At 37.5% G+C, this 25,923-nt stretch overlaps 1 protein-coding gene across 4 annotated transcripts in view; it reads right to left on the bottom strand.

The window, feature by feature from the left end:
* Positions 1-25,923, bottom strand: part of CFAP91 (cilia and flagella associated protein 91) — an 89,285-nt gene that overhangs the window by 42,092 nt on the left and 21,270 nt on the right. For 3 of the 4 annotated variants that reach the window (XM_081300804.1, XM_081300806.1, XM_081300805.1), the window contains exons 9-13: positions 24,533-24,715; positions 15,244-15,386; positions 8,116-8,232; positions 6,544-6,615; positions 20-166 (exon numbers count right to left, since the gene is read on the bottom strand). In XM_081300804.1, the coding sequence (XP_081156930.1) occupies positions 20-166; positions 6,544-6,615; positions 8,116-8,232; positions 15,244-15,386; positions 24,533-24,715 (662 nt within the window). The remainder of the gene's footprint in view (positions 1-19; positions 167-6,543; positions 6,616-8,115; positions 8,233-15,243; positions 15,387-24,532; positions 24,716-25,923) is intronic. The other variant, XM_081300807.1, reaches the window with a different exon arrangement.

Raw genomic sequence — 25,923 nt, 5'->3', positions numbered from 1 at the left:
AAGAAAGAAAAGGAAGAACCTTGTGCTCGTGCAAGTTTCTCTGCCGTTGTAAGGCCAGGGTCACTTGCTTCTCGGCTTTCTTTACCAGTTTCTCATCCTCTTGGAGTGCGTGGCTGGTGCGCAGCTCCTGGATCAACTCCAGTCGCTTTTCTTTCCCTTCAAACATCTGTGGCAAATCAAATCAAAGACAAGCTGGCAGGTTACCATCCCTTTTTTCCCAGCACTAGGAGCTTCACAAATGTGAGGCACTTGTGAGCAGAGAGTTCTTTCCTGGCTTTTGGGCAGGTGGGACCCACAGAGCTAGAATTTGGTTCCCTTTTCAATGCTTCAGGGGCTCAAACAGAGAAAAGCAAGACAAGGTGACAAATATAGGGTCACAGTAAGAAACTAGAGCCTTCCCCTTCAGGTGCTCCTTCCCTAACAAACCTGGGGGCAGCATTTTTCATGGTCATGTTTTCATTCCCAAAAATGTGTCCCTGGTTCGTAAGACACAGGCTGCAGTTTGAATTTACCTGCAGCACTCCTCCTGGGAAGTACTGAAGGGAGAGTAAAGAATACCGATGAAATGCAAGGGCACTCCCTCATCCAGCTTCCCTGAAGTTACTCCATGGATCAAAGTTCTTTAGGGGTAAAACTATCTGGACATTTAAATCAGCTTTTTTTTTTTTTTAAGGTAAAGTGTGCCTGCTCCAGCTGCACAATAATCTGGCTAAGCCTTTACAGTCAGGAAGACCAGAGTTGAACTGGCTGGTAGTGAACTAACCCGATCTCAAACTCAGATTACTTGCCTATAAAATGAGATTCCTGATAGAAAAACAAACAAAAACAGAGCAAAACATACAACAATGTCAGAATATAATAGGGGTTCTTTTATGGTTTAGATACTAGGTGTCCCCCAAAAGCTCATGTGTGAGACAATGCAAGAAAGTTCAGAATGAAATGATTGAGTTATGACAGCCTTAACCTAATCAGTGCATCAATGCCCTGATGGGGATTAACTGGGTGGTAACTGTAGGCAGGTAGGTTGTGGCTGGAGGAGGTGGGTCACTGAGGGCGGGCCTTTGAGGTTTATATTTTGTCCATGAGAGGGGAGGTCGCTCTCTTTCTCTCTTTCTTTTTTTTTTTATTGGTTGTTCACAACATTACAAAGCTCTTGACATATCATATTTCATACATTAGATTGAAGTGGGTTATGAACCCCCAATTTTACCCCAAATGCAGATTGCAGAATCACGTCGGTTACACATCCACAATTTTACATAATGCCCTATTAGTAATTGTTGTATTCTGCTACCTTTCCTATCCCCTACTATCCCCCCTCCCCTCCCATCTTCTCTCTCTACCCCATCTACTGTAATTCATTTCTCTCCTTGTTTATTTTCCCATTCCCCTCACAACCTCTTATATGTAATTTTGTATAGCAATGAGGGTCTCCCTTCATTTCCATGCAATTTCCCTTTTCTCTCCCTTTCCCTCCCATCTCATGTCTCTGTTTAATGTTAATCTTTTCTTCCAACTCTTCCTCCCTGCTCTGTTCATAGTTGCTCTCATTATATCAAAGAAGACATTTGGTATTTGTTTTTTAGGGATTGGCTAGCTTCACTAAGCATAATCTGCTCTAGTGCCATCCATTTCCCTGAAAATTCTATGATTTTGTCATTTTTTATTGCTGCATAGTACTCCATTGTGTATAGATGCCACATTTTTTTTTTTATCCATTCATCTATTGAAGGGCATCTGGGTTGGTTCCACAGTCTAGCTATTGTGAATTGTGCTGCTATGAACATCGATGTGGCAGTATCCCTGTAGCATGCTCTTTTAAGGTCTTCAGGGAATAGTCCGAGAAGGGCAATAGCAGGATCAAATGGTGGTTCCATTCCCAGCTTTCCCAGGAATCTCCATACTGCTTTCCAAATTGGCCGCACCAATTTGCAGTCCCACCAGCAATATACAAGTGTACGCTTTTCCCCACATCCTTGCCAGCACTTGTTGTTGTTTGACTTCATAGTGGCTGCCAATCTTACTGGAGTGAGATGGTATCTTAGGGTGGTTTTGATTTGCATTTCTCTGACTGCTAGAGATGGTGAGCATTTTTTCATGTATTTGTTGATTGATTGTATATCCTCCTCTGAGAAGTGTCTGTTCAGGTCCTTGGCCCATTTGTTGATTGGGTTATTTGTTATCTTATTGTCTAATTTTTTGAGTTCTTTGTATACTCTGGATATTAGGGCTCTATCTGAAGTGTGAGGAGTAAAGATTTGTTCCCAGGATGTAGGCTCCCTATTTACCTCTCTTATTGTTTCTCTTGCTGAGAAAAAAACTTTTTAGTTTGTGTAAGTCCCATTTGTTGATTCTAGTTATTAACTCTTGTGCTATGGGTGTCCTATTGAGGAATTTGGAGCCCGACCCCACAGTATGTAGATCGTAGCCAACTTTTTCTTGTATCAGACACCGTGTCTCTGATTTGATATCAAGCTCCTTGATCCATTTTGAGTTAACTTTTGTGCATGGCGAGAGAAAGGGATTCAGTTTCATTTTGTTGCATATGGATTTCCAGTTTTCCCAGCACCATTTGTTGAAGATGCTATCCTTCCTCCATTGCATGCTTTTAGCCCCTTTATCAAATATGAGATTAGTCTCTGTGTCCTCTATTCTATACCATTGGTCCACCCGCCTGTTTTGGTACCAGTACCATGCTGTTTTTGTCACTATTGCTCTGTAGTACAGTTTGAAATCTGGTATCGCTACACCGCCTGATTCACACTTCCTGTTTAGAATTGCTTTTGCTATTCTGGGTCTTTTATTTTTCCATATGAAATTCATGATTGCTTTATCTATTTCTACAAGAAATGCCATTGGGATTTTGATTGGCATTGCATTAAACCTATAGAGAACTTTTGGTAATATCGCCATTTTGATAATGTTAGTTCTGCCTATCCATGAACAGGGTATATTTTTCCATCTTCTAAGATCTTCTTCTACTTCTCTCTTTAGGGTTCTGTAGTTTTCATTGTATAAATCTTTCACCTCTTTTGTTAGGTTGATTCCCAAGTATTTTATTTTTTTTGAGGATATTGTGAATGGAGTGGTTGTCCTCATTTCCATTTCAGAGGGTTTGTCGCTGATATACAGAAATGCCTTTGATTTATGCGTGTTGATTTTATATCCTGCCACTTTGCTGAATCCATTTATTAGTTCTAGTAGTTTCTTTGTAGACCCTTTTGGGTCTTCTAGGTATAGAATCATGTCATCCGCAAATAGTGATAATTTAAGTTCTTCTTTTCCAATTTTTATGCCTTTAATTTCTTTCATCTGTCTAATTGCTCTGGCCAGTGTTTCGAGAACTATATTGAATAGAAGTGGAGATAGAGGGCATCCCTGTCTTGTTCCAGATTTTAGAGGGAATGCCTTCAACTTTTGTCCATTCAGAATGATGCTAGCCTGAGGCTTAGCATAGATAGCTTTTACAATGTCAAGGTAAGTTCCTGTTATCCCTAATTTTTCTAATGTTTTGAACATAAAGGGATGCTGTACTGTCAAATGCTTTCTCTGCATCAATCGAGATGATCATATGGTTCTTATCTTTAAGCCTATTGATGTGGTGAATCACATTTATTGACTTTCATATGTTGAACCATCCTTGCATCCCAGGGATGAATCCTACTTGATCATGGTGCACAATTTTTTTGATGTGTTTTTGTATTTGATTCGCCAGAATTTTATTGAGGATTTTTGCATCTAGGTTCATTGGTCTATAGTTTTCTTTCTTTGAGGTGTCTTTGTCTGGTTTTGGAATCAGGGTGATGTTGGCCTCATAGAATGAATTTGGAAGAGCTCCCTCTTTTTCTATTTCCTGAAATAACTTGAAAAGTATTGGTATTAATTCTTCTTTAAAGGTTTTGTAAAACTCCGCTGTATACCCATCCGGTCCTGGGCTTTTCTTGGTTGGTAGTCTTTTGATGGCTTCTTCAATTTCATCCATTGATATTGGTCTGTTCAAATTGTGTGTATCCTCCTGACTCAGTCTGGGCAAATCATATGACTTAAGAAATTTATCAATGTCTTCACTATCTTCTATTTTATTGGAATATAGGTTTTCAAAATAATTTCTAATTGTCTTCTGTATTTCTGTAGCATCTGTTGTGATATTGCCTTTTTCATCCCGTATGTTAGTAATTTGAGTTCTCTCTCTTCTTCTCTTCGTTAGCATGGCTAAAGGTCTGTCGATCTTATTTATTTTTTCGAAGAACCAACTTTTAGTTTTGTTAATTTTTTCAATAGTTTCTTTTGTTTCAATTTCATTGATATCCGCTCTGATTTTAATTATTTCTTGCCTTCTGCTACATTTGCTGTTGTTTTGCTCTTCCTTTTCTAGGGCTTTGAGATGAAGTGTGAGCTCATTTATTTGTTGGTTTTTTCTTTTTTTGAGGAATGACCACCAGGCGATGAATTTCCCTCTTAAAACTGCTTTCATTGTGTCCCATAGATTCCGATATGTTGTGTCTGTATTTTCATTTATCTCTGAGAATTTTTTGATTTCCTCCTTTATGTCTTCTGTAACCCATTGATCATTCAGTAACATATTGTTCATTTTCCATGTGATGTAGGATTTTTCCTTCCTTCTTTTATCATTGATTTCCAGTTTCATTCCATTATGATCAGACAAAATGCATGGTATTATCTCCACCCCTTTATATTTACTGAGGGTTGCCCTATGGCATAATATATGGTCTATTTTTGAGAAGGATCCATGTGCTGCTGAGAAAAAAGTATATCCATTTGATGATGGTTGATATATGTCAGTTAAGTCTAGGTTATTGATTGTGCTATTGAGTTCAATAGTTTCTTTATTCAACTTTTGTTTGGAGGATCTGTCCAATGGTGAGAGAGGTGTGTTGAAGTCACCCATAATTATTGTGTTGTGGTCTATTTGATTCTTGAACTTGAGTTGAATTTGTTTTATGAATGTCGCAGCACCATTATTTGGTGCATAAATATTGATAATTGTTATGTCTTGTTGGTGAATGGTTCCTTTTAACAGTATATAATGACCTTCTTTATCCCTTTTGATTAACTTAGTCTTGAAATCGATTTTATTCGATATGAGGATGGCCACCCCTGCTTGCTTACGAGGACCGTGTGCGTGGTATATTTTTTCCCATCCTTTCACCTTCAGCCTGTGTATGTCTTTTCCAATCACATGTGTCTCCTGAAGGCAGCATATTGTTGGATTTGTTTTTTTTTTTAATCCATGATACCAGCCTATGTCGCTTTATTGGAGAGTTTAAGCCATTAACATTCAGAGTTACTATTGATATATGGTTTGTACTTCCATCCATGTTTGATTATTTATCCTTTTTTAAAAAAATTTTGTTTGTTTCTCCATGATTATCTTTCCCCTTGCCCTCTGTCTTTACTGAGGCACTTCCCACTGATGGTTTTGGTTATTGTTTTTCATTTCTTCCTCGTGTAGTGTTTTGCTCAAAATGCTTTGCAATGCTGGTTTTCTGGCTGCAAATTCTTTTAACTTTTGTTTATCATGAAAGATTTTTATTTCGTTGTCATACCTGAAGGTTAATTTTGCTGGATACAGAATTCTTGGTTGGCATCCATTGTCTTTCAGTGTTTGAAATACATTGTTCCATGACCTTCTTGCTTTCAGTGTCTGTGATGAAAAATCCATTGTTAACCTTATTGGTTTACCCCTGAATGTAATCTGTCTCCTTTCTCTTGTAGCTTTTAATATTTTCTCTTTGTTCTGTATATTGGATATCTTCATAACAATGTGTCTTGGCGTTGGTCTACTGTGATTTTGTGTGCTCGGTGTCCTGTTTCTTTCTCTCTTTCTTTCTGTCTCATCTCTGTCTCTGTTCCTCCCCGTCTCTCTGTCTCTGTCTCTCTCTGTCTCTCTCTGCTGCCTGGTTCCATATCCTGAGCTGCTTTCTTCCTCCACGGTTTTCTGCCATGATGGTCTGCCTTACCTGGGGCCCAAAGCAACAGAGTCGGCTGTCTATGGACTGAGACCTATAAAACCAGGAGGCCCAAATAAACCTTTCCTCCTCTATGTAGTTCTTGATTGGTCTTTTGGTCAGAGCAATAAAAAAATGACTAAAACAAGTTTAAAAGGGGAGTTATCACTATGAGCTATGTCATTTATAATGCAGGTATTGTTAACTATGCAAATTCAAATAACTGTTATGAGTCAGTGGAAAATTAGGGAAGCCATTTAATTTGTAATTCTTTAACAGTCAAAATTCAGGTGAGAAATTTCATTGAATAAGTAATTCGAGGGATGAAATAAGTTTCACACTGCCTTATGTACAACTGTGGCAAGAAGTAGTCACGTCCTTGCACTCCTTAACACTGTGTCACCCACCTGGACAAACAACAGCACTAGAAGGAGATGGATAGGTGAATTAAAAGACAGCTGAACGGGGTAGCAGGACGCAAGAGAGAATTCATTCCAACAAACCAAGCACATATGCATTCCAAAAGTCTCATTCTCAAAGGAGAAACACAGGGCCTGTAGTTGGACCTACACACCATGTTCTGAACGACTCTACCCCGGAGTAAGCTTTGAAGGTTGATCACAGCCATTTCTGTGTCTTCTTCTTCCTGAAAGAACAAAGGGAGAAGAACCAAGCAGCTTGAGAAGAGCAGCAGTCCAAGCATCAGATATTTTTCTGAAGATTCATTTCAAGCAAGAAATGACGCTAGATGCCAGAAAGATTTAAAAAGAAATAAAGCACAGTCTCTGCCCTCATTGAATATGTAGTACTTCAAACAATGTTACTTAGTGTATCATTAACATTATTCTTTTTTCATCATAAACATCATTACCAGATCATATTAAAGCCCCAAAATGATAAGATTACCATGCTGTCCCTTCAAATGATGCCATTTCCAAAAGAAAAAAAAACTTTCTTGAAACAATAAGTATTGCTTGAATTATCCTTTTAGCATAGTATTTTCATGTTTGATCATGAGCTAGTAAAGAATACAACTCTGTTGTCCATGTTGCAGGGAGGTACTTCTCACAGGAATTTAGCTAAACTGGTAAATTTCAGAATATACTGCATAAGTTAATCTACAAAAATCACCTTAAATAATTCTGTGCAAAAAGCAGAAAGATCAGGATCTGGAAATCTAGCAAAGATGCCTTTCAGTGTCAAAGAAAGTAATAGCCTGATGGGAGCACAAACACCTAGAGCCCAAAGATGTGCAACCAAAGGCCTGCATGACGTCCAGAAAGGGGCAGTGTGGCCAGTCAGTGGGAGTGTTTCAGTCCCTCCACGGAGGCCACACGGGCCATCACAGGTGGTGACAGGCATTCATGAGACCTCTTGTCAACCCTACCCTGATGTAGCACACCTCCTGAACACAGGTGGACATTTTGTGGGGACTTTCCCTCCACACAGAGATTCTGTGCTGGCCAGGCAAAGAGGGAGCCCAATCTATCTGGCAGTTCTGTTTCTCTCAATAAATAACTTTGCACTGTGGCATCTCTAGCAGTTTTTTTTCTTAACCAACTCTGGTGTCTTGCCCAAGTTGAGTTTAATTAGAAGTAGCCCTGGTTAGGGAGACTTGCCCAGAAGCCAGTCTGTCCTTAGGATATCTGTAGCATTTCCTTCCTCCTTGAGTCCCACAGTCCTCGGCCACTCACGTGGGAAGAGAGACAGTAGGGTAATTGATCATCTCTCAATCTTCTTTTTCAACTTGGCATGTGAAAAATTACCTTCTGATTCCTATTTTCATCAGAAGAGCTTTCATTCTTTCTGATTTTATTCTTGAAAAAGACTGGGTTTATATTTCACTTCATTCACTATGCTTAGTTTTATGTGTAGCTGATGCTTAGTATATAAGAATAAAATAAATAAAGATAAATAAAATAAATTTTAAAAAATAAAATCAACTTTAAATCAGAGCCTGGCAGAACAAATGTGTTTTTTTTTTCTGTATAGTTCCTTGCCTTAATAAATATGTAATATCAATTTAAAAAATCAGAGCTTGAAAAACTAACACTGTTAAATTAGATTTGTTTTCAACCCACACTATCCTAAAATGAACTGATTACAATGCTGAATTCTGCATTTCAAATAAAAGTTTCAAACTTACATTGGAACTCATTTCCAAGGTTGGAGTTGGAAGCCGAGGCTCAGGTATGGGGTTTCTTTGAAGGAGGCGCAGAGGTTTCTTTGGTTCCAGACCTTTACTCTTCTTTTCCAACAGTGCCTGAAATAATGCCAACTAATGTCATCCCTTTTCTTTGTATTTTCCTCCACTAATAGATCGAGGCTGCAGATCTGAATATCAATCAAAAACAATATTTCTATGGCTATGCTGGGTCAGCTTGAGAAAGTACAAATGGGGTGTATGCATTTCCCACGGGGTGCTGTGATACTCCTAAGGAATGGGTAACCACTCAATAAATATGGCACATATTCTTAGTATATCTATTTTAATAAAAGATTTGGGAGGTTTAAAGGATTTTTTTGGTGTGTGTGTGTGGTACTGGGTATCAAACCCAGGGCCGTGCACATGCTAGACAAGTGCTCTACCACTGAGCTACAATCCCAATCTATTATGAGTTTTTAAAAGGTTCTGTCTTATGTGCACACAAGCAAAAATCCAACTCCTGCTTTTCCACATGAGCTAATTTGCTGTATCACATGAATGTCTGAGCATAGGAAATTTTGCTATGCAGCAAATGATTGAAATATTTGGTGTATCTTATTGTTACTAGGGAAATTGAAGCACATTTGATGGCAATTATCTGAAGGTGGAGAAGAGATCTTTTCTTTGGCCTTGAAACCTGAACATTCAGATTCTTAAAAAATTAGCTTGTTTCCTAGTGAGAGAGTGTATGTGTGTTTGTATTTTGACATATCTTTTTAAAATTTTTGATCACTAAAAGTCCTCAAATAACACATAATATAAGATTTTGCTCATTGGTTCTATTTTGACCAGAGGGGAATATTTTTAAGTTAAAAGAAGGAAAAATTCTGCTTGTTATTTTAAAATCATACTTCAGTTAATTTTTCATCATATAATAAGCTTTATATTTTTCTTAAAAACATAGATAAACACTGTTTTAAAACACACACACACACACACACACACACACACACACACCTGAAACTGGTTTAAAAAAATGCAAAAATTATGGGTAAAATTTAAAACCATCTAACTGTAGTTGTAATAGAGCCTCTGAGTTTGCCCAAAATAAAACTGACAGCAAATATATATCAGCTCTACAATAACCACAACTGGTGACTCCACAGAAATCAGCAACAGTCTAAAAGCAATTAATAATTTATGAAGTCTTGAGGGAAGAGTCCTGAACAATACCACATGAAACTATTTCAAAACCAATCATCCATAACCAATTATGTAGATAAAGATGTGGGAAAATGGTGCTTTTGAATATTTCTAACATTGATAAATCATTTACATAAGAGCATTTGGCAATATCCACAAAATTATAAGTACACATACATTTGTGGTCCAGAAATTCCAAGTCAAGGAATTTATCTTCTAGATATGTTCACACATGTGCCAAATTATATGCAAAAAAATGTCACTCACTGCAGTGTAGTGTTGTTGTCTGGGTTTTTGTTTTCAGTACTTGGGGTTGAACCCAGGTGCACTCTACCACTGAGGGAACCCCCTCTTTTTACTTTTTATCTTAAGACAAGGTCTGGTAAGTTACCCAGGTGGACCTTGAACCTCCTGCCTCAGCCTCCCAGGTAGTTGGGATTACAGGTGTGAGGCACCATACCTGGTTTGCAGCATTAGTCACAATCTAAATATCTATCAAAAATGCATTTTTTTACATCTATATCATGACATATCATGAAAGTGTGAAAAATGATAAGAAAGTTTTTCAGGTAATAATGACATAAATTGATTTCTGAGATATATTAAGTGAAAAATGCAAGGGTAGAACAGCACACTTTATCTATTTACATGTGAATTATAAAGAATTCTAAAAGAGACTTATATGTGTTTAGACATATTTGCTAGAACATATTTAAAAATGTACTAATGTACATAAACATGTATGCTTCTGTGCAGGTATATGTTTAAATAAACTCACATATATGTACACATATACAGATATTTGCTTATATCAAATCTCTCTAAGGACATGCATGAATCTAATAACATGAGTTTCATCCAGAGACAGAACTACATGACTGAGAGACAAGTATGTAAGAAAAACATTTAGGTTAATATTCTTAAATAATTCATGAATTTTGAACTATGTAATATGTTCCTTAGTCAACAAATTAATTTTAAATACAAGAAAAAATGAAAAATATCCAAATTTTTTAAAAGAAAAAATTCTCAAAACTGTTACAATTAAAATAAAATTATTTGGTCAGGAAATCCAATTAAAATAATAATCCAATGAAAATGCAATTTTCTTTAATCTCAGACTCATAATTGCCTACAAAAGTGGAGCTGAGGGAATGAGTATGAATGAACATGAGAATATTAAAGAAATCTTCTTACCAAACAATACATTTTAATAAGCTCAAAAGGCAAATTTAAAGAACTTATTTTCACAAAGCATCAGAAATATATTCCAGCTTAAATTTCTACCAAAGTGGCCTGAAAATACTGCACTTGGCAATGCTTTTACGCTTTTCTGAATATTTCTCCTCCATGATTTCATGACTTAGCTCATAAAGTATTTTTTAAAAAACTTCTTATCCATGGAGAAACAAAGATAAGAATTATAGCAGATTTATAGTAAGAAACAACGCAAACAAGAGGAAAGTGGAGTAAAATCTTTGAAGAGTTGGAAGAGGAAAGAAAACAAATTTGAATTCTATTCTCAGCAAAATCACTCTTTGAAACTAAATATATATATATATATATATATTTTTTTTTTTGATATATATATCAAAATCAAAACTCTGTATTTCAAAGGATATTATTAAGAAGATGAAAAAGACAACCCACTGAATGGGAGAAAACTTTGTAAATCACATATCTAATAAAGGTCTAGTCTCCAGAATATACAATGAACTCTTATAACTCAACAATTTAAAAAAAAAAAATTCTTAAATGGGTGAAGGATCTAAATAGACATATCTTCAAAAAAGAGATCTAAATGAGTAACAGGTACTTAAAAAGGTGCTTGATATTATTAATTATTAGAGAAATGTGAATCAAAACCACAATGAGATATCACATCACACATACTGGAATAGCTATGATAAAAAGATAGACAATAATAAATGATGGAGAAACCGGAACCCTCATACATTGTTGATGTGAATATAAGATAGTCCAGTCACTTTGGAAACAATCTAGCAGTTTCTCAAAAGTAAAACATAAGTTACTGTAGGACCCAACAATCCCACTCCTAGAGATATGCCCAAGAGAACTAAAATCATGTCCACACAGAAACTTGAGCATAAAAGTATACAGTAACACTATTTGTAATAGCCAATACTAGAAATGATTCAAATATTCATCAGCTGATGAGTGGATAAATAAAATGTGGTATATCTATGCAATGGAATATTATGCAGTCATAAAAAAGAATGGAGTAATGAGATGTATGGGAATGTGGACTGATCTTAAAATGCTATCCTAAGTGAAAGAAGCCAAATTTAAAAATGCCATTTAATGCACGATTCAGTTTACACAATATGCTCAGCATAAGCAAATCCATAATGAAAAAGCAGAACAGTGGTTGTGAGGGAATGAGGAAGAGGGGAATTGGAAGTGACTGCTAGTGGGTCTGGCATTTGTTTAGGGGACGATGAAAATATTCCAGAATTAAATGTGTTGATGGTGGCACAACTTTGTGAACATGCTAAAAACACTGAGTTGGACATTTTAAACGGGCAGATTTCTGTTGTTTGTGAATTACACCTCCCTCCCTCTACAACAGTAAAGGAGGAAGACTCTTGAGACAGACAAACACTGAAGCTGCTTGCCAGAGCACCATGTGAGACAATGAAACCAGTTGTTCAGGTCGGAAACTTAGAAGTCTGTGTAGATACATGAACAACCAAAGAACGGCAACGAAAGAACAAATGAGGTAGAACAAAATCTTTTCTTATTTTTCTAATTTTTAATTGCATTAAAATATAACAATCTGTTAAAGCAATAAGAGTAAAAATGTATTGGGTGATTACAGCTTTTTAATCAAAGCAATGCCACAAGGATGGGAGACAGGAAATGGGAATTATCTGCTATAAGGTACCTGCCCCACACATGAGTGGTATAGTAGGATCTAAAGGTGGACTTTGATTATGTTATATGTATAATCATATACTAGTCCACAAAGCAACCCTCACTAAATTTCAAAGAAAAGGTATCACATAGGCTATTAGCTCTAATCACAGTGCAATTGAGTAAGTTAATTGAAAAAAAATGAGTTTAAATTCCTACATATTTGGACATTTTAAAACACTGTTAAATACTCACAGGTTCAAAAACAATATTGAACATTTTTAGATATTAGAATAAGAATAATGACAAATACTACATATCAAAACTAGTGGAATGCAGCAGAAATCAGTGTTTTAAATGAAGTGTTCAGCTTAAAATACCTATATAAATTTGATAAGTGCCTGAAAAAAATTCAACAAAGACACAGTAAGACCTTTAGTAAATTAAGAACAAAAGGGGGCTTCCGAGACCTCACAAAAATCATCCACAAAAACATTCTTACTCTTCTCAGCAAAGGAAACAATCAATAATTCAAAGAGAGAGACTATAGAATGGGGGAAAATTTTCACCGCACACACCTCAGATACAGCGCTAATATCCAGGATATATAAAGAACTCAAAAAAACTCAACACCAAAAGAACAAATAATTCAATCAATAAATGGGCTAAGGACAGAACAGACACTTCACAGAAGAAGGAATACAATCAATCAAAAAATATATGAAAAGATTTTCAACATCTCTAACAATTAGAGAAATGCGTATCAAAACTACTTTAAGATTTTATCCCACTCCAGTCAGATGGCAATTATCAAGGATACAAGCAACAATAAATCTTGATGAGGATGTGGGGAAAAGGGTACACTCATACAGTGCTGGTGGGACTGCAAATGGGAGCAACCATTATGTGATATGGAGATTCCTCAGAAAACTTGGAATGGAACCACTATTTGATCCAGCTATCCCACTCCTCAGTTTACACCTAAACTGAGGCATACTACAGTGACACAGCCACATCAGTGTTTATAGCAGCTGAACTCACAATAGCTAAACTATGGAACCAACCATCCTTCAACAGACCCCCAAAGCACAAGAAATAAAACCAAGAATCAATAAGTGGGATGCCATCAAACTAAAAGGCTTCTGTACAGCAAAGGAAATGACTAAGAGCAAGAAGAAAGAGCCTACAGAATGGGAGAAAATGTTGGCCAGCTACTCCTCCTACAGGGGATTAATATCCAGAACCTACAAAGAACTCAAAAAAACCTAACACCAAAAAACCAAATAACCCAATCAATAAATGAACAAATGAATGAAACAGAAACTTCTCAAAAGAAGAGACCTACCCATACAGCTAACAAATGAGTGAAAAAATGTTCAACATCTCTAGCAATCAGGGAAATGCAAATCAAACCTAAACTAAAATTTCATCTCATTCTAGTCAGAATGAAAATGATCAAGAAAACAAACAATAATAAATGCTGGTGAGGTTGTGGGGGAAATGGTATACCTGTACGTTGTTGGTGGGACTGCAGACTAGTAAAACCACTCTGGAAATCAGTATGGAGAGTCCTCAAAAAACTGGGGATGGAACCACCATATGACCCAGCTGTCCCACTCCTTGTTATTTTCCCAAAATATGTAAAATCAGCATATATAGCAAAATAGTCACATCAATATTTATAGTAGCACAATTCACAATAGCTAAGTTATGCACATTAATAGATAGATGGATGAATTAAGAAACTGTGATATATCTATGTGCATATATATATGCGCACAATGGAGTTCTACTCAGTCATAATAAAAGAATAAAATTATGGCATTTGCAGATAAGTAGATGGAAATGGAGAATATTGTACTAGGAAAAATTAGCCAAATTCAGAAACTTAAAAGTTGAATATTTTCTCTCATATGCAGAAGCTAGAGTAAAATAAAGGGAAGAACAAGAGAAGGATGTTCTTTATGTTATCCAACATAAAGAATCAATCAAATAAATAGATGAACAAAAGGAAGTCTGGTAGGGTAAAGAAAGGAGACTGGGAGAGGGGAGAGGACAGGAGGGAAAAGGGGGGAAAGAAAAGAGGGGATAATGAGCTGAAATCAATTTCCATGCATGCATGAGTTTGACAGAATGAACCCAACTACTGTGTATAACGATTAAGGTCTAATAAAAGAAAACACATTCTTATAGAAAGTGAGCATATGGTGAACGCAGTATTCTGCATAGGTAAAAGTACACAGGGGAATTAGATGAGAAAGAACCGCATAGATACATGTACATCATTGTTGAGCCTGGGTTCCCATGGAGTCTTATTACTGAAATCAATGGAACAAACAAACATGCATGGACTAGTGATGGGTGCACATCATAAACCAATGGGTCCCAAAGTGTGTTTCCTGGGCCTGGCGCATCAGCGTCAAGTGGAAACTTGTTTTTTAAAAAATGCCAGCACTCCAGGAGCCTCACCCCAACCTACCTAGCAGAAACGGGAGGCGGGGGCGGGGGGCAACCCAGCAACATGTTTCAACAAGCCTCCCACATGGTTCTGATGCATACTAAAGTTTGATGACCATCAAACTCTCTCATCTAAATGAGAAAGTTGTTGGATATGCCTGCTTTTATTCATGATGCCTCTTTATATTCATGATTCCCTGGTAACAATTATAAAGTGGAGAAAATGGAGCCTTTTGCAACTATTAACACCAAGAGTTATTACTAATCCTAGAAATTTGCTATTCCTCAGTAAAGTGTCAAATTTTAATTTATAGATCCAAATTTGAACACTTTCAGAAAGGAACATGAGTTCTCTAAATGGGAAGAATAACTTCTAAGTTTTCTTTCATTTTGAAGTGAGGGGAGGAAAGCACATGGGTTTGGCACATCAGGGGGAACCTCCAGAAGAGAAAAGTCTAGCGAGGAAAAAAGAACACGAGGTCCTACATTAGACCCACTACTCAACACCGCCCCAAACAAAGTACAAATTAGACTACAGCGTTTTTCTGCAGAAGTCTCACTAGAAGCCTCTTGTCTTCCAGATAACAATGATACCTTATGAACCTCTGTCAACTCATAGTCCAGTCTTGCTGCCCTCTTCAGAAAACCAGATTTAGTGGTACTGACTTTTGGTTTTGGAGTTCTGATTCTCGGTTGTGTCACAAAATCTGGAAGACTTGATTCAAGTTCAATTAATCCTATGGGAAGGAAGCACACGTTTTTAGTATCTAGTGCTTAAATTTACCATTTCAGATGAATATGTTTAATTTTAGTAAAATTAAAATGGATTTTGTTGGAGGTGTTGATAAGCTGTACTCATATAATAGAATGAACTGCCCCTGAAATGGTAAGCACATTTCTGTGTAATTAACGCATGTGGGGAGCCATTCTGACACGTGATTGGGTGACTCCCGTTAAGGGCCTGAGGCACTCTGGCTGTGTCGGAGTTATCCCGACCCTTTCCTGATGAGAGAGCCCATCCGTGTGGGGGTGTGCGTAACCACTGACCCTGGAGACCCAATCACTGACCCTGACCTTGGAGTGCAGCCCCCCCTCAACCTTCATTGGATGGAATTCTCCCCTGAATCTCTTGTTTCCCCCAAATAAAAGGCTGATTCCCGGCGTGTTCGCTCTCTCTCTCTCCTGCTAGCCCAGAGTAATCCTCGCTGCCCTGCTGAGCGGCTGGAGGCAGGGAAACAGGGAGACCGAGCCGTCTCGGACCTAGCATTAAAATAAGGTACTGTCTGTGTGTTTTATTTTGATCTCTTCTAACTAACTGAATGCCAGAACCTCATTAATGAAACCACTGCGCAGGCCGCGTGGTAGAATTGGCGCCCAAGAGGGGGGCATTCTGAATTAGTTAGATTGAGTGGGAGCGCGCGCTAAAAAGATTAAGGGAAAGAAATAAAGAGAAAGGAAGATAAGGAAATAGAAATAAAGAAATAAAGAGGAAATAAAGAAAATAAGAAATAAGAGAAAGGAAAAAGTGACATTTGAGTCACAAAAGTACCAGGAACTATTGAAGGAAAGAGACGTTAATTTACTTAAAATGGGAAATTCTACTTCTTCGGATAAGGAAATGTATCTAACTATTTTAGACAGTATAATTAATCAGAAAGGAAAACAGATAAAGAAAACTCAGTTATTGCAATTCTTAAAGATTGTAGGTGAATATTGTCCTTGGTTTTGTGACCAAGAGTCTCCAAATTTACTTACTTGGGAGAAATTAGGAAGAAAGTTACAGAGAGTTTGTCTTTCTACTGAAATACCTGGAGGCATAGAGAATATACAGAAAACTTGGACGGCCCTAGAAATTTGTCTCTTTGAATACATGGACCAGAGTCCGTGGCCACCAGAAGAGCTTCTGAGAGGTATTCAAAGAGCCATTAGGTCTATTCAAATGGAAAATCAGCCTGAGGCTAAGTTAATTTCCTTTCCTTTGAGCCGTTTTAAAACAAAAGCGCTAAGAGCTAAAACAAAGGTTAGAAATGTGCAAGCTAGCCCACAGACAGATTATACAGAACAGCATGATAAAGAAGAAGCATCTCTAATCTTGGAGAGCCCTCCAGAAGTGGTAACCAATCTTCCTGGAGAGGAAAATACAAAGGAAACTCCTAGCAGGGCTCAGGTTTCTTCTCAGCCACGTGAATTAGAAACCCAAATTCCAAATGGCGATAGTACAGAGTCTGATAGCAGCTCGCAGTCTGAGGAAGAAGAATTAGACATAGAAACTCAGGACTTAGAGAGAAATTTTAATAGATTGCATTTAGCACCACCTGCCCAAGCCTTTAAAATTCAGCCGATACCTACTAGAAGAACCAAATTTAACAGGTGTGCTGAATTAAAGATGACTTTTCTTACCCCAGTTCAGCAAGGTATTAAGAAGGCTCAAGAAATGGGGGAGGATACTACTGGTTTTCACCTCTTTCCAGTTTTTGAGCAAACTGATGAGCAAAATCAGAGAGTTAGAATTCATGCTGTAATTCCATTTAAAACTATCAAGGAATTAAAAAATGCATGTGAAACGTACGGCCCAAATTCGCCTTTTGTTCAGAGTCTGATAGAAAATATCTGCTCACAACCCCTTCCTCCTAGTGACTGGGTTTTTTTAGCCAGATCTTGTTTGAGCGGGGGAAATTACTTACTTTGGAAAACTTACTGGACTGATTTTTGTAATGAACAGGCAGAAAGAAACAGAAGACAGGGCATAGAAACGCCAGTAACGATGTTTCTAGGGACTAAAGATTTTGCTGATTTAGAAAGACAGTTAAATTATGATTTTGTAGTGTACAATCAAATAACTGATTGTGCAAAACGTGCCTGGAGGCAAATTGTCCCCAAGGACCAGTCCAATTTAGTTCTTACCAAAATCAGACAAGGTGCCAATGAGACTTATTCAGATTTCGTAGCCCGACTATATCAGGCTGCAAACAGGTCCATCGGAGACCCAGGAGCTAGCGAATTTATTGTTAGACAATTGGCTTTTGAGAACGCAAACAAAATTTGCCAAGATGTTCTCCGCCCCCATCGTAAGAAAGGAACAATTTCTGAGTATATTCGCTTGTGTTCTGACTTAGATTCCACTCAGTTGCAGACGGTAGCCTTAGCAACAGTATTAAAGGAAACTTTGGGGCCACAAAATTCAGTTCAGAAGTCCCACAGCAAGTGTTACGTTTGCGGAAAACCCGGTCATTTCGCCTACGAATGTCGCCAACGCAAATTTAGGTTTAGGGCTCCATCTACTGGCGATAATAGATATTGCAGGACTCGGCGCCACATGGTTGATTCGGGTGGCGCAGATGAGCCCGCCTTCTCGCCACAAGTATTTCCTCCTAGCGAGGGGACAAAAAACTTCCGTTCGGCCCCTCCCCGGGCCCAGAAACAATATGGGGAGACGTCGCACAGTGTGACGTCACTAGCGGCGCCGACCAGGACAGTCCGCGATTTTTACCGGAGCAGAGACATGGATCACAGACAGTTTTCTTAGGACCTTCAGAGACAGTTGAATTAGATCCTGAAACGGGACCAACACAAATCCCTACTGGGATTTTCGGGCCGCTTCCTGAAAATACTGTAGGTTTAATTTTGGGGCGTAATAATTTAAAGGGAGCTATTGAAGTAATACCTGGTGTGATAGATTCAGAATTTAGAGGGCAATTATATGTTACTGTAAGATCCAATTATGCCCTAAGACTCACCCCAAAGGATATTTTTGCTCAATTAATATTATTGCCTTGTGTCTCAGAAAGGCACCTGCCGGCAGATTCAGTTTCTAAACCGCCGGACAGAGTATATTGGTCCCAGTTAGTGCGACAAGAACGCCCTTTATTAAAACTTAAAATTAATAATAAAAATTTCCTAGGAATAATTGACACAGGGGCTAATAGTTCAATATTGTCCAGCCGATTTTGGCCCAGGACATGGCCTCTACATACAGCCTCAGCTAATCTAGAAGGAATAGGAAAAATTTCACAGCCTGCTCAAAGTGCCAACTATCTCCGTTGGGAAGATTCTGATGGGAACAGTGGAATATTTAAGCCTTATGTGTTAGAGTCTTTACCAGCTAATCTATGGGGAAGAGATATACTAGCCAAAATGGGACTACTACTAGTCACCCCAAATTCTATAAGGTCAGTTGAAGAAATTAATCAAAGGTATTTTCCTGGAGATGATAGGGAAAACTTTCAGGAAGAATATCTGTTTACAAGCCAGTCTCCACGACAAGGATTAGTAAATACTTCAAGACAAAATTTTTATTAGGGGCACTGAGTACTTCCCCGATCCTTAAAACAGCTGAAAAAATTATGTGGCTCACAGAAGAGCCTATTTGGATTTCTCAGTGGCCCATCTCAGGGGAAAAGCTTAAAATAATTCATAGATTAGTTGAGGAACAACTTCAAGCTGGTCATATTGAACCAACACTTAGCCCTTGGAATACACCTATTTTTGTTATTAAGAAAAGGTCAGGAAATTGGAGATTACTGCAGGATTTAAGAACAATAAACCAGATAATTCAGCCTATGGGATCATTACAGCCAGGACTTCCCTCCCCCACAGCCATTCCTTTAGATTATAGCTTGATGGTAATAGATTTAAAAGACTGTTTTTTCTCTATAAGGTTACATCCTGAAGATTGTGAAAAATTTGCTTTCACTGTCCCAGCAGTTAATTTTAAGGAATCTGTTAAAAGATACTGCTGGAAAGTCCTTCCTCAGGGAATGCGTAATAGCCCTACACTGTGTCAAAAATATGTTGATCAGGCAATAGATCCCATTAGAAATAGCTTCCCTGATACATACATTATTCATTTTATGGATGATATATTATTGGCTCATGCTAATTCAGAAGTACTTTCAGAAATTTTTACTCAGTTAGAGACCTCACTTACAACTATGGGTTTAAGTGTAACTCCTCAAAAAATTCAAAAGGTATCTCCTTTTCAATATCTAGGTCAGATAATTCAAGGGAGTACAATCCGTCCTCAAAATCTTCAGATAAGAGTCAAGGAGTTACGTACCCTTAATGATTTTCAAAAACTATTAGGAGATATTAACTGGCTAAGACCATCCTTAAAGTTAACTACTTCTGAGTTAAGTCCTTTATTTCAGATATTACAAGGAAATCCTTCTCCAACCTCTCCACGTCAACTAACTTTGGAGGCCAAAGCAGCCTTAAGGAAAGTGGAAATTGCAATTAAAAATGCACAGCTTACTAGAATAGATCCTAAAGAAATAATATATTTATTAATATTTCCAACTGAACATACCCCAACAGGAGCCATATGGCAAAAATTAGGAGTTATTGAATGGATTTACTTATCTCATTCCCCTCAAAAGACATTAACACTTTTTCATGATTCTACAGCTCAATTAGTGATTAAGGGTAGAACTAGGATTTTACAATTAATTGGATCTGAGCCTGATATCATAATTATTCCATTTTCTGTTCAACAGACTAATTGGCTTTTTCAAACTTCTAGTTCATGGCAGATAGCTTTTGCAGATTTCCCTGGCCAGATAGATAGCCATTATCCTCGTGATAAGATTGTACAATTTGCATCATTAACATCACTTATTTTTCCAAAGATTGTACTTTCCCATCCAATAGAGGGAGCTTTATCGGTGTTCACAGATGGTTCCAGCTCTGGTAAGGCAGGTTTCTTCAGCCGTGTTCATACAGAGGTAATACAAACTTCTTATACTTCAGCTCAAAGGGCAGAACTTCAAGCCCTGATTTTGGCCTTAGATTATTTTTCAAATGAGCCTATTAATATCTATTCTGACAGCTTATATGCAGTCAGAGTTACCAAAAATATTGAAACCTCAGTTATTGGGTTTACTTCATCACAGAAGTTATTTGAATTATTTCATAATTTACAAAAGACAGTGCTAATGAGGAAGTACCCATATTTTATTGGACATATCCGAGCACATTCTAGCCTCCCTGGACCTTTGGTTGCAGGTAATGATAATATTGATAAATTAGTAGCTTTTTGTCAACAGATGTCTTCATATGACTGTGCCCTAGCTTCCCATTCCTTACATCATCAAAATGCTTCTAGCTTACGTAAAAAATTTAGTATTACCAGAGAACAGGCTCGTCAGATTGTAAGCCAATGCCCTAAGTGTGTTATTTACACTCCATCTCTGCCATCAGGGGTAAATCCCCGTGGTTTAAAACCAAATCAAATATGGCAAATGGATGTAACTCATATTCCTCAATTTGGTAAGCAATGTTATGTGCATGTCATAGTGGACACTTATTCTAGATTTATTTTTGCCACAGCACGTACTAAGGAAAATACTCAACATGTAATTTCTCATTGCTTAGCAGCTTTTTCTGTTTTAGGGTGTCCTATGCAGATTAAAACAGATAATGCTCCAGCTTATGTAAGCTCTGCTTTTCAACAATTTTGCCAAGAGTTTCAAATTAATCATAAAACAGGAATTCCTTATAACCCCCAAGGTCAAGCCATTGTAGAACGAGCTCATTTATCTATTAAACTTCAATTACAAAAATTAAAAAGGGGGAATAAGATAATGACTCCCCAAAATAGCCTTAATCATGCCTTATTTGTTTTAAATTTTTTAAACTGTGACACAGAAGGTCACACTGCTGCTGAGAGGCAAATGTCTCCCTCGGTGACAGGCCCTTTAGGCAGAGTTCTGTGGAAAGATTTACAGACTGGTCAGTGGAAGGGCCCAGATCCGGTAATATCATGGGGCCGAGGGCATGCTTGTGTTTTTCCAGAAGGTGCTTTTCGTCCTATCTGGGTGCCTGAACGTGCTATCAGACATGGAGGAGATAGAACCCAGACTCAAGCGACTGAGGATAGACACGGAGGAGCCACAACCCAGAAGGAGGAGATATCGGAAAAAGATGAAGAAAGACCAGATTGAACCAGCCGAGAAGCTGATTTCGTGGAAAGATGTGAAGAAATTGACAACCCAGGCTTCCCAAATACTTCGACGCCTAGGAAAGAACAGGACCCCAGTCTTGATGGTAGCGACAGTAATTGCCCTACTGGGCTGTCAGGTAAAAGGGAATCAAGTAGACACTTATTGGACATATTTCCCAGATCCACCCCTGGTACACCCAGCTGTGTGGACTGGAGAATCTATTCCAGTATTTACTAATGACTCATTCATGATGGGAGGATTTACAGATACTCATATTACTCCCAATCATGTGACTAGATTTAATTATTCTGGCTACAGTGCCCAATTACCTTTATGTTGGTCACATGATAAACATGCTGGCTGTCTGAAAGTATCATTTGAAAAAAAGACAGCAATTGGTAAACCTAGACTGACAAATAATTCTATTTATGGAGACTTAAAACCTAATACTAGATCAGTAATTAAGATGGGACTTTCCCATAACAAGCCAGTCATTTCTACAAAACCTCCACCGGTACCCCACTGTCCAAATAGTTCTACAATTGAAATTGGCACCTTTCCAAAATGGATGGATTGTGTAAATACCTTTCCTGTACAACATAAGGTGTCTAAAGCTAGTGGGTATATTTTAGACTGGTCTCCAAAAATTGATAAGAGACAATTACGAAGAAATTCTGCTATGACACCTGCAGGATTTGTTAGTAATATTTTGACTTATAGTGAAGGAGGCATTCAAAGAGATATTTGGCGTTTAATTGCTGCCTCAGAGTATTTACATTTTACAGATAAACCTTTACCAAAATTTGTCGGCAAGAACTGTAAAGAGGGATCTTGCTATGGCCTAAGAGCCTGTGTCCAATCTCCTTATGTTTTAATTATTGGAAATGTAAAAGTTAGATGGATAGATGATAGATATTTTGTTACTTGTAATAAGTGCAACCTAACCAATTGTATTTCTAGGTATAATGGAGAAAAAGGAGTGCTGATACTTCATCAGCCCTCTTTTGTTTTATTACCTGCTAATATTTCAGAGCCATGGTATGCTGATGCTGGTTTACAAGTCCTGCAACAAATTCATGCCCAGCTAACAAGACCTAAACGTGCTATTGGAGTCATAATTGTTGGTGTCTTAGCACTGGTCTCATTTATTGCCTCAACCGTCTCTGCATCTCTGACATTGTCTCAGAATATTCAACATACAAAATTTCTTAATAATTTAGCTCAAAATACTTCCAAGGCTCTGCGTAATCAAGTAAATATTGATAAAAGGATTGAGACTAAGTTAAACGCCTTAGAGGCGACTGTTATTAACATTGGTAATGAACTTTCAGCCTTAAAATTTAAGAAAAGGCTTAAATGCCATGCTAATTATAAGTATGTATGTGTTACAGCTGCCAAGTACAATGCTTCTCTCTGGGATTGGGAGAAAGTTAAAACCCATTTATTAGATATTTGACAAAATAGTAATAATAGCTTGGATATTCTGGAACTTCATCACCATATCCAAGACATTCAAAATAATAGAGCTGATTTTTCAGATCCTTCTTCTTTGGCTAATCAAATATTGAAGGAGTTAAATGGATTCAACCCTGGAAATATTCTTAAACACTCCGCTTGGTACATTATTGGATTATTCTCTTTGCTGTTAATTCTCTTTTGTATTGTAACTATAGGATGGCGAGTCCTCCAATCAAGAATCCGGGGACTCCAGAGAGTGAACCGCCGCCTCATTGTTAAGAATAAAAAGGGGGAATATGTGGGGAGCCATTCTGACACGTGATTGGGTGACTCCCGTTAAGGGCCTGAGGCACTCTGGCTGTGTCGGAGTTATCCCGACCCTTTCCTGATGAGAGAGCCCATCCGTGTGGGGGTGTGCGTAACCACTGACCCTGGAGACCCAATCACTGACCCTGACCTTGGAGTGCAGCCCCCCCTCAACCTTCATTGGATGGAATTCTCCCCTGAATCTCTTGTTTCCCCCAAATAAAAGGCTGATCCCCGGCGTGTTCGCTCTCTCTCTCTCCTGCTAGCCCAGAGTAATCCTCGCTGCCCTGCTGAGCGGCTGGAGGCAGGGAAACAGGGAGACCGAGCCGTCTCGGACCTAGCATTAAAATAAGGTACTGTCTGTGTGTTTTATTTTGATCTCTTCTAACTAACTGAATGCCAGAACCTCATTAATGAAACCACTGCGCAGGCCGCGTGGTAGAAACGCATGTTCTCAGTGTCTTGAACTATAAAATAATAAATGTATTCTAAAATAACAATGTTACCCTACAAAGGAACAATAAATTCCATTACTATCAACAGAAAATCAAAAGTGCTAAGATACATGTTGCCACCACTCTAAAGAGAATGTTCATATGCTCTCACATTGTCATATTCTCCTCTAGAAATGGCCAGTCAGAGCTAAAGTTCAACAGTGTGATGATCAACTCATGATCTTGGCCACACGATGCTTCAACTTGTGAACTCAAATTTAAAAAATTTAAATAAGCCTCCTACATTTTAGAAAAGAAACAGTCCTCTCCGTGAATTTACCACCTGACTACCCATCCCTTTGCCCTCTAGTTTTCTGACATTTCTTTCTTTCAGGTTGATTCATTATGAAAGTCTTGTTTGTTTCATAAACCTACTATAAAAGGTTTTTTTCTAGTTAATTTTTGCATAACTTTGATTATTAACTATACTAAACATTTTCAAACATTTAGTAGCTAGTTGAATTTACCTTGTTAAAATGTTCTACAGTGTGTCCATATATTCATTTGTGTCTTAAGAGTTTTTAATTGGTTTGTATGAATTTATATTAATAATCACATTAAATCTGTTCGTTGCTGTTTCCTACAAATATTTTTTATTGTTTAGCTTTTAGTCTAAATCTATATATTTAATCCACATGTCCAAGATAACCCTCTTATAATAGACTTCTAATCATGCAAATTGCTGACCTTCATAGGTGTTGAGATAGTAGTTTTTTACTACAAAGTCCTCTGAGTTGTTGTCTGGGAAACGGCCAAGGCGAGATAGAGGTCCATAGACCTGTGATGCATAATCAGAATAATCCTTGATGATATCTCTTTTTTTCAGTTTCCCTTCTATATTCTTTCCCTTTCCTTCAAGCTTTCTGATTGCTGAAATAAAACATACCTACATGACTCTCTCCAAAATATTGTTCTGAATTAGAAATGCAAAATAGTAAACTATTCTAGTTTTATTCATTGGAAAGCTACTGAACTGAATGGATTTCAGGATGATTCACTAGAGCCAGAATGTGACACTAAAGACAGGTCTGCCATGAGATAGGTAGGAGTGACAGGAGCCAAATCAGCTAGTTGTCAACTCGTACTAATCAAAAATCTTTTATAACTGCAAGCTTTTAAAAGCTTTGGGCCAAGACGTTTTTCCATAAAAGTTTGTTAAATGAGGGAAATCCAAAGTAAATGGAAAAGACAGGTTCAGTGAGTGCTAGGAGACTTACTCTCCCCTACAAGACAATTAAAAGAGAGGACTACAGGTTCATCTTGGCTAACATCAGAATAACCAGAAAATGACTCTGTTTACAGCTTTAAGACTTGTTTGGCAGTCAAAGGGGAAAGCTTCACCGGTGCCCATTAGGAGAATTCTCAGCTCAGGGGTCATGCTCTCTGTCTTCCACCTGCTCTTTTCCTTTCTTCACAGATCCATTCCCTTTAAATGGCTCCAGGTGCACCCCCAAGGTGTAAATCATATGATGTCTCTGCCTTGAGCATATTTATTGTCTGTTTAATCATTAGTGCTTTTGTATGGGACTTTTAGAGTTTTAGAATTAAGTAAAAATAGTTTATATTTTATTACTTATCTACAAAATTAGTCAGATACTTCACTAGTTATGTCAAGTACCGAAAAGAAAAAAAGGTTGACAATAAATAAATGAATATCTAATTGTAACTTAAAAGTTACTTTTTTACATCCAAGAAGGAATTAAGGAAGGGCTGGGGAATGTAGTTCAGTTGGTAGAGTGCTTGCTTGTTCAATCCCCAGCACTACAAAAAAAAAAAAAAGAGAGAGAGAGGAATTTACATTCACCAAAATAATTTTAAGCAGTAATTTAATTTTTGTAATTGCTTAACTTTTGTTAGAAAACTAGTTTTGAATTATTTTCTAAAATGTGATTGTTACTTGTATGTATATCAGTTGCTAATTTGCATATGGAGGTAATAGAATTTTTAAGTAAATAAATGACATTAACAGTTTCTCAGTAAGTAAAGCTTTACCATTAAATGTTAATAACTTAAAATTTTTCACTTAAATTTTTTATTCTTTTTTAAAAATATTTAGTTTTTAGTTATAGATGGGCACA

Source organism: Spermophilus citellus (genome assembly GCF_964194105.1).
Source record: "Spermophilus citellus genome assembly, chromosome: 7".
Lineage (NCBI taxonomy): Eukaryota > Metazoa > Chordata > Mammalia > Rodentia > Sciuridae > Spermophilus > Spermophilus citellus.
The sequence above is the reverse complement of the archived record's forward strand: the minus strand, read 5'-3'. Positions and strand labels throughout refer to the sequence as shown.